General features: G+C 20.3%; 1 protein-coding gene across 1 annotated transcript; it reads left to right on the top strand.

Moving 5' to 3' along the window:
* Positions 1-2,919: 2,919 nt before the first annotated feature.
* Positions 2,920-9,231, top strand: LOC122507094 (chitinase-like protein Idgf4). The gene is made up of 6 exons (XM_043619616.1): positions 2,920-3,067; positions 3,639-3,784; positions 5,055-5,308; positions 7,083-7,386; positions 7,922-8,084; positions 8,642-9,231. Exons 2-6 carry the CDS (start codon positions 3,649-3,651, stop codon positions 9,102-9,104), a joined length of 1,320 nt encoding a protein of 439 aa, XP_043475551.1. The 5' UTR covers positions 2,920-3,067; positions 3,639-3,648; the 3' UTR covers positions 9,105-9,231.
* The last annotated feature ends 1,072 nt before the right edge of the window (positions 9,232-10,303 follow it).

Here is a 10,303-nt window from a genome sequence, read left to right as displayed (position 1 = left end):
ACGAATTATGTAATTGTGACACAAAGATAGTTTGATTTAGTCATTCCGCGAAATAATTTTCATAACTCGTCTCATCGTAAATTGGATGCAATGATCTTTCGACCTGAGATCGTAAATATTTTAGCGATAAACGAAGATAAACAGTTTTTTTTGGTATTTACTCTCGCTTTGTCGCTTCAGAAAATTCCCCCGAATACTCTAATTCGATAAGTTTCTCTAAAAGGCTTTTTTTTTTGACTAATAAATATATTACTATATATTCCATTGCCAGAATATTTTTCTATCTTTTTTGTTCCACAAGGGGAAAGAAGTGAATGAATGAATGAATGAATGAATGAATGAATGAATGAATGAATGAATGAATGAATGAATGAATTAATAATAAAATAATAAATAAATAAAAATAAATTTAATAAATAAAAAAAAATTGCAATTATTAATTATATTATTTAAAAATTAATTAGATTATTATAAATTTATAATATATACTTATAATTATTATGATTGTAATTATCGTTAATATATTATTTATTATATTATTAATATTATTATTTTGAAAGTCCATTGATACTAATTAAATAAATAAATATATTTTTATGTATTTAGCTTAACAATTTTTAATTGAAATTAAATAAATGTGGATTCTCAACAAAAACAACCTTTAAAATCTTTACTATATTTTTATTTATTCTGCATTTAATTAATTTAAAGAACGAGTGGAATTGAAAATTATTTTGGTCGAAATTGTCATTATTTATTTCGGGCTTAGATGAGTAAATAATTCTATATGAGAAAATTATCTATTTGCTTTTAATTTTACAAAGGGCTCAAGTCCAACAGTTACAACGAACTTATAAACTAATGGATAAACTTTTAATGGAGGTTATCAAATTTCTTTCGAACTAGATTTTTTTTCCAAATGCAAACTGTTTCTTTATTAAAAATATAATTATTTACAAAAATAATTCATTATAATTATATTAATTATTATTATTATTATTATTATTATTATTACCTATTATTAATTTTTAATACAAAATATATATTTATTTCTAAAATTGAAATATTAAAAACAAATTGAAATAAATTTTTTAAGATTATCAAATATATATCTATCTTATCGTAGAGTAAAAAAAATTGTTTTTCACTTTAAAAAATATTATAAATATATGTTGTGAAACTATTGTATCCAATATTTTTTTAACATCGTCTATAATTCTGAATGTGACACATATACCCACATTCAATTGACAAATTATCTTATTAGGATCTCGTTCCTCTCAAACTAAAATGATATTAAACAATTTACATTCTCTATAAATAAAATATGAACTACTCACATGGAAAACTACAATACTTATTTTCTCACACGATTTACTCTTTAAATTTTTTAAATTAATCTTTTTAAATTAAATAAATAGTATGTTAAATCAATTTTTTTTAAACTAATTTATTTATTTATGAAAAAGTTTATTAAATAAATTCACTAATTATTTTTTTGAATATTTATATATCTATATTTATTAATTAATAAACTTATTATCAACAGATATATTTATTATTTAATAAATTTAATAATGAATTCTTAATTTTAAAGATTAATTATTTATGAAATACTTTGAGTTCATGATAATTATTTAATTTATTTACGCAATGCTAAGGTAAATCTCTGTAAATTATTATCAAAAAAATTAATTCGATCTGAGATTGTATTAGCCTCAGCTATTAAAGTCATAAATTACATCATTTGACACTGACGTATGCATATTATCGCTAAAATCGTCTAACCAATAAATAGGTAAATAAATAGATTATTTTTATTTATACTTATTTATATTTATTTATATTTGTTAATTAATATAATTATTTTCAACAATTTTTTCATTATTATTTAATAAATCTATAGATGAATTTATTGATTTTACAAATTTATTTATTAATTCATTTCTTTATTATTTAATTTCGGTTCATACTTCATAGCTATTAATTAATTATACAATAACTAAATTTATTAATTTCTATGAATTAATAGTATTAATTTCAATTAGTCAGAATTATTAATTTTTATTAATAAATGCACCAATAGTATTTTTTACTAATAATTAAATAAAAAATAAACTAATAATCCGAATTATGAGAGCAGAGATTTAATATCTAATTTATTCATTATTGAATTACAGAAAATTTGCATTTCAAATTAATAATAAAGCAAATGAATAAATTAAACATAAATTAAAATTTACTTTTTCAATTTACTGCGGGATATTTGAAAATATTTTATTTTTACATTTAGTTCATTTTCGGGACTGTTTTTTTTTTTTTTTTTTTGTTACTATTCTTGTAAATTTTGTTTTCATTTATCGATTACGAAATTTGTGTGTTTACACTTTACATGGATAAAAACAGAATTAAGAAAATGTTTTATTCATTTGGGAAGAGAGGGAAAAATCTATGAGTGTAGCCTTGATAAGGCAATAAGGTTACGCCATTTGATTAAAATTTATAGTTTTTCTCAAGGCCCGAAAAATATCAAAATCAACAAAGATTTAAAAAATGCACGAAATTTTCCTCCATGCATAAAGAATATACTTGAATTGAATTTAAAATTATTTTTTGCAATTATTATAATTGCTTTCGAGATAATTTCGCAACGAGGACATTTTTTCACTTTTTGCATTTATTTATGATTTATATAGATTATTTATAATAATATTATAATATATTTAATATAATATAAAAAAATCAAAAAAAAAAAAAATTTAATTAATTAAATTAAATTAAAAATTTAAAAATCTAAAATTCTGGATTTTTGATTTCTGGTATTTTATTTTAGAAAGAAAGTGCGTTGAAGTGAATAATATTATTGTCAGAGAAGTGTGAAGAAACTGAATCATTGGAATAATCGTATATAAAGTGTATAGAATATAAATAAAAATACAGTATGAGTGTTGCTGTGAAAATAAAAAAATAAGCATTCGTAAGTGAGATATATGATGACGTAATTATTATCCTAAAGTCTTCAAACGACCTTAAAGTTTCATCCAGTCGTGTTCTTTCAGCTTTGAAGGTAGGCTGAATTTGCTCTTCATTTCTTGTGAAGGAAAAATTTTTCAAAATTATTTTCTTTCTTTTCGGAATTTTTTAAACTCTTTTCTTTTATGTTTCAAAATTTTATTTACTATTTGGAAAGTTAATTTACAATTTGAAACTTTAATTTACAATTTAAACCTTTTAATTTAAATTATTTAAAAACTTAATTCACAATTTAAGTAACAAATCAGGTCTATTTTCACTTTATTTTCAAAATAGGTTTTTTTTCGGAAATTTTATTTTCTTTTTGCTTCAAATTTTCATTAATAAATAATAAACGAAGTAAATAATTTTTGAGTGCTTAAAGTTCGATTGAAAAATTTACTTTTGTTTAAAAAAAAAATCCTTTTTCATTTTACTCCCTCGTAAATTATTTATAATCGTAAATTATTTTCTTTTAATAATAAGGAACAATTTTAGGAATACAAATTTTTGAATAGTGTTGAATTTCAATTTTTTTTTATTATATTTTTTTTAACCAATTTTTTATCTATTAATTGATGGAAATATTATGTGATTAATTTTGAAAAAAACAAATTTTTTTTAAGGCTGTAAGAAATGAAGCTGTTTATCGTGTCGTCGTTGGCCATTTGGCTTTTGTTAGCACATTTAAATAATGAAGTTAGTGCAGTAGATCCTCATGAGCATAATAAAGTGGTTTGCTATTGGAATTCAACTTCCTTTGAACGTCAAGGTAAGTGCTAAAAATTAACTACACAATATGTTGATTCAAAAATTACTCCAATAATAAACAATTCTTCAAATTGCTCTTGTATAATAATTTATTTATTTTTCTATTCACAACCATTTTTTTTTCTCTATTTAAAAATTATTTAATCTCTGAAAGGTAAAAAAAGAATAATAACAACAAAAGGTTAAAAAAATTATAATTTTAATTAATTAATTAAGGTAAAAAAATAATTTAAAAACTATTTTATTTACTAATTCGAATAAGTTGTAATTTTTTTTGTCAATTAGATGGGACAATAATAATAAAAATAACAATTACAATAGTTTAAAAAAATGTTGTAAAATAATTAAAAAATCATTTTATTTGATAATACGATTAAATTGTAATTTTTATTTTTTTTTTTTGTCAATTAAAATGGGACAATAATAACAAAAATAATAATAGTTTTAAAAAATGTTGCAAAATAATGAAAAAATAATTTTATTTGATAATTATTAAAAATTATATTAACAAAGTAAGGCTTTAAAAGTAATAAAAAAAATTGAAAAACTATATTCAGTTTGAAAAACAAGATTATTTTAAGAAAATTGTAATTTTTATTTTCAATTAGACGGGGAACAGGAAAATAATTTTTAAAACTATTTTGTTTTTTATATTTAAAACTATTAATTTTATTAACTATTAATTTAAAAAATTACGAAAATCTTATTGATATTTATTTTTGAAAATTTTTTTCGTTTATTTATTACTAATATTGAAAATGTTTACCTATAAAAAAAGAATTTAAAAAATTGTAAATATATAAAAAATGTAAATAAAAATGATTATGAAAAAAGGATTTAATATTAGATAGAAAAATATTTAGTTAAAAACTATAAATAGAAAAATAGAAAAATAATAAAATTAAAAAATATTAAAAATAAAATAATAAAAAAAAGTAGATAATTGAATTTAATAAATTAACATTAAAATATAACAAATTTTTTTTGTACATTATTTACTGGGACAAGATCAGACGTTGCTTGAAGAGAAAAAAAAGTAAAATACAAACCGGTTGAATAGAATAATAACAAAATTATTTTGCATAATTCATATTATCCTTGATGAAGAAAAAAAATTGTTCTTCACACTTTTTCTCAACTTAGATAGAAATATAAAAATGAGTCATACTTGCAAAAATATTTATTAATAAAAATTTTTGTATTTTGTCTATTAATAATTTTAATCAAATAATGTGTTTTTTCTGTTTTTTTTTGTCTCTTAATTTTTCAAGGACCTGGAAAGTTTATTGTCGAAGACCTTCGACCAGCACTGTCATTATGTACACATTTAATCTATGGATTCGCTGGAATCGATGCTAATTCATTTGATGTTGTTCCATTGAATCCAAATTTAGACACTGGCGCTGGATATGCTTTTTACAGATTGGTAACGCAAATGAAGAGGAACTTCCCCGATCTTAAAGTTTATCTTGGAATTGGTGGTAATGCTGATCCATATGAGGAAACTCATAAATATTTAACGCTCGTGAGTAATGATCTTTATTTTCGAAAATAGGAAAAAAAATTATTTTAATAAAGTTGTTTTGAAAATTGCTTCATTTTTGTGTTTATATAATTAATGTTTCTTTTTTATTGCTTCTCTTTATGTGGGACTTTTTTTTTTTAATTGACAATTTTTAAATTGCTTCTGTTCAGAGTCAATAATAAAAATTAACGAGATTTTTTTTTGTAGCTATTTCCTTTTTATTTTTGGGGGAACATTTTTTGCTTTTTTTGAAGACAAAATATTTTATTTTGTCATTTTTTTAAAGACAAATTATTTTATTTTATTCCCAAAATATTTCATTTTTACTCTAAAATGTTTCATTTTCTCTTTTTTTAAAGAAAAAACAAAATATTTTATTTCAACTCTAAAATATATTATTTCATCTCTAAAATATTATATTTAATCTTTTTCTAAAGTCAAAATATTTCATTTTAACCCTAAAAAATTTCATTTTTCTCTAAATATGAATTTTTGTTTTATTTTGTTTTTTTTAATGTAAAATATTTTAATTTGAATCTAAAAATTTCGTTCTGTCTGTAAATTATTTTCATTTTAACCCTAAAATATTTCATTTTGCCTTTTTTTTTAAATGTAAAATAGTTTATTTTGTCTCTAAAAATTTAATTTGGTATTTTTTTTTATAAGGACAGAATATTTTATTTGGTTTCCAAAATATTTCATTTTGTCTTTTCTTAATGTAAAATATTTTATTTTGTCTCTAAAAATTTAAATTTGTATTTTTTATAAGGACAAAATATTTTATTTCGTCTTTCCAAAATATTTCATTTTGTCTGTATAATAATTCATTTTTACTCTAAAATGTTTGACTTCGCCTTTAAAATTTTTCATCTTGTCTCTAAAATATTTTACCCTTAAAAAATACCAAGTAAAATTTATAGAAATAAAATAAAATAAAATATTTTGCATTTAAAAAATTATCAAATTTTTAGAGACAAAATAAAATATTTTACATTAAAAAAAGGCAAAATGAAATTTTTAGATTCAAAATAAAATATTTTACATTAAAAAAAAAACAAAAATTTCTATTTAGAGAAAAATGAAATTTTTTAAGGTTATAATGAAATATTTTGACTTTACAGAAAGATAAAATATAATATTTTAGAGAAGAAATAAAATATTTTAGAATTGAAAAAAAATATTTTAGAGACAAAATAAAATATTTTGTTTTTTCTTTAAAAAAAAGACAAAATGAAACATTTTGTAGAAAAAAAAATATTTTACGCTAATAAGTAATAAACAAACAAAATGAAATATTTGAAAGGCAAAATGAAATATTTTGGGAACAAAATAAAATAATTTGTCTTTAAAAAATGACAAAATAAAACTTTTTAGAGTCAAAACGAAATACTTCACAGACAAAATAAATTTTTTTATAGACAAATTAAAATATTTAGTTCTTTTAAAAAAAGAGACAAAATGAATTATTTTAGAGAAAAAATAAAATATTTTAGAGTAGAAATGAAATATTTTAGGGACAAAGTGAAATGTTTTGGAAACAAAATAAAACATTTTGTCTTTAAAAAAAATATCAAATTAAATTTTTAGAGACAAAATAAAATATTTCACATTAAGAATAGACAAAATGAAACATATTTACATTAAAAGAAATGATAGTTTGAAAAATATTTTTCTTTTGTAAAATAGAAATTTTTAATATGAATTTTTTTCCCCAATAATCTGCCGCCTTTTTAAACAAAAATTTTCATTTCTTTTCGCAAAATTAAAAAAACAGACTGAAACATCAGAGGCGAGGACAAAATTCATCAATTCAGTTGGTCGTCTATTGTCTGATTATGAATTCGATGGAGTCGATTTGGAATGGCAATTCCCCGAAGTTAAAGTAAAGAAGGAACGCGGTACTTTTGGTTCATTTTGGCATAAAGTGAAGAAAACATTTGGTTATGGAAAATTCAAGGACGAAAAAGAAGAGGAACATCGTAATGGTTTCACCGCTCTTGTTCGCGATTTGAAAAATCAACTTCGAGCTAGAAACAAGGCTCTTACTTTAACTGTCTTACCTCATGTTAACTCGAGTGGTAATTATTTTTTTTTTTTAATAATGCTAATTATATTGCTTACGTGATTATCCACTTTTTTTCGTTTTCTCGTTTTTTTTCACTATTTTTGTATTTTTTTAAATTTATTAGTTTAGATTTTGTTTTGTTATTTATTTTTATACTCTATTTTATTATTTATAAATGATTTTTTTTTATTGTTCTATTTTTTATTTTATATAATATTTCTATTATATTATATTTATTATTTATATTTATTATTTATATTTATTATTTATTTATATTTATTATTATTATTAATTATTAATATTTTGTCTTGTTATTTATTTTTTTACTCTCTATTCTATTATTTTTTGTTTACTATTTAGTTATTTATTTATTTAATTAATTAGTTATTCTTTATATTTTTACTTATCTTTTTATTCACTTCTTACATATTTAATCGCTTATTTAATTATTAATTATTATATATTTTTTTTATTATTTTTTATCATTCTCCTTCTTTATCGATAATTTTCATTTGAAATTTTGGAATTTGAAAATTTTTTTTTTTTAGTTTATTACGACGTGAGACTTTTGGCACCGAATTTAGACGCCGTTCATCTTATGACCTTTGATCAAAAAACTCCAGAACGTAATCCAAAGGAAGCCGATTTTCCGGCTCCACTTTACGAAAGTTATGGCCGAGTTACGGATGATAATGTCGACTATCAAACGAGGTGACGATAAAAATTTTTCTTTCAAAATGAACGTAAATTAATTATTAGTAAATAAAATAAAATAAAATAAAATTAATTAATTAATTAATTAAATTTTTCTTTCAAAATGAATGAAAATTAATTATTAGTAAATAAAATTAATTAATTAATTAATTTAATTAATTAAATTAAATTAAATTAAATTAAATTAAATTAAATTAAATTAAATTAAATTAAATTAAATTAAATTAAATTAAATTAAATTAAATTAAATTAAATTAAATTAAATTAAATTAATTAATTAGTTAATAATTATTAACGTAAATTAATTAATTATTAAAATATTATATGATTTTATCGCTCGGTTGTTTTTTTATTAAATAATTAATTATTATTTTAATGATCAATAATTAATAGTAGTAATTAGTAGTGATAGTAGTTTAATTAATTTTTAGTAATAGTAATTAACAATTTTTCTGAATTATTAATTAGTAATAGTAATTAATTATGATTTTAATTATCTTTTCGAATGAAATAAAAAAATGTTAATAGAAAATCTTTTTTTTTTCGTCTCCTAGAGCTTGGTTGGAAAATGGAATGCCCGGAAGTAAAATTGTAATTGGAATCCCGACGTTTGGACGCACGTGGAAATTGACAAAGGAGAGTGAAGTGTCTGGTGTGCCGCCACTTCATGCCGAGGGTCCTGGCACTGAGGGTCCTCACAGTCACATACCTGGTGTTCTTGGTTACGCGGAAATTTGTTCAAGAATATTGGAGAGTGCCGTCGATCGACTGAGGAGAGTTGGCGATCCATCGAAAAAATATGGAAGCTACGCCTATAAAAAATATAACGATCAAACGAGCGAGGAGGGAATTTGGGTTGGCTACGAGGACGTTGATACCGCTGGAAATAAAGCACTTTACGCTAAAGCCAAAGGACTTGGCGGTGTTGCGATTTTTGAATTGTCCTTGGACGACTTCCGTGGTATTTGCAATGGTGATAAATTCCCCATTGTCAGGGCGGCGAAATTCAAATTGTAGAGAGTGATATAAAAAAAAAATGCCTCGAACAAAAAATAAGAAAGAAGAAAGGAGAGAAATTTATTATTTTTATATGGAAATTTAAAAATTTTTTTATTGTAAAATAAACGAGAATTTTTATTATTTAGAGGAAATGTTCCTAATTTTTTAATTGAGAATCTTTTCTGGATTCAATTCAGAAATATTTAAGTGTAGAAAATTTTACTGCAATTAATTTTATAATGAAATTATAAGAAAATAAAGATAAATTAATTTTAAAAGAGACTTTTGAAAAAAAAATGTTGAATTTAGTAAATATGATATTAAAACATTTTTTTCTTGAAGAGAAAGAAAAAGTGTATTGTATTTTTGGAAATAATTATTATTTCTAATAAACATTTCTTTAAAAATTGTGTCAAATTATTTTTTTAGCTTATTATCTTCACTGATAGTTTATGAAAATTTTATTCATTAAATCTATTTGTATTAATAATCGTTGTAAAGAATTTTATCAAAAAATTTGATAATAATAGAATTCCTTCGAAGAATTTTTATTATTTCGTGAATTTTTTTATCGAGAATTTTATTATTCTCGTGAAAAGTAATTGTTCATATTTTTGATAATTCTAATTAAATTCTTTTTGAAGAATTTCTTTCAATTTTTTTTAAAATAATGGAGTTTCTTTAATAAATTTAATTAAAAATTTTTAAAATAACTGAATTTTATGAACAATTTCTTTTAAGTTTTTAAAAATAATCGTGTTTGTTAATAATTGAAATGAAACATTGAATTATTGAATTTTTGCAAAGATTTTTACTATTTTTTTTTGATAAAATTAAATTGTTTCGAAGAATTTTTAAAATTTTGAAAATTAATTTTTTTAAATAAAAAAATAAATTTAAATAAATTTAAATAAATTTAAATAAAATTAGCAAATTTCAAAAATAACAGAATTTAAAAATTTTTTAATTTAAATTTTTGTTTAAAATAGTAAAAAAATTCAATTTTGGAGAAATTACAAATAATTGCAGAAATTCAATTATTTACAAAAAAAAAATAAAATTCTTATAAAATTCAACTATGTTCAAAATTTGAAAAAAAGTTCTCGTAAAAATCCCAATTATTTTTATAAATAACAAAAAGTAATGCGGAATAATACGAAATAATACGCGCCAATACGGAATAATACACGATAATACGGAAAAATGCGGAATAATAC

This window comes from Leptopilina heterotoma, unplaced genomic scaffold, assembly GCF_015476425.1.
Source record: "Leptopilina heterotoma isolate Lh14 unplaced genomic scaffold, ASM1547642v1 Lhet_45, whole genome shotgun sequence".
NCBI lineage: Eukaryota > Metazoa > Arthropoda > Insecta > Hymenoptera > Figitidae > Leptopilina > Leptopilina heterotoma.
Note: the sequence above shows the minus strand (reverse complement) of the source record. Positions and strands in the feature narration are given on the sequence as shown.

Bases quoted from the DNA above. Each gene is read 5' to 3' on its own strand.
- LOC122507094 (XM_043619616.1), top strand. From the start codon at position 3,649: ATGAAGCTGTTTATCGTGTCGTCGTTGGCCATTTGGCTTTTGTTAGCA. The intron at 3,785-5,054 runs GTAAGTGCTAAA...TAATTTTTCAAG, and splicing joins AACTTCCTTTGAACGTCAAG to GACCTGGAAAGTTTATTGTC. The intron at 5,309-7,082 runs GTGAGTAATGAT...TTAAAAAAACAG, and splicing joins CTCATAAATATTTAACGCTC to ACTGAAACATCAGAGGCGAG.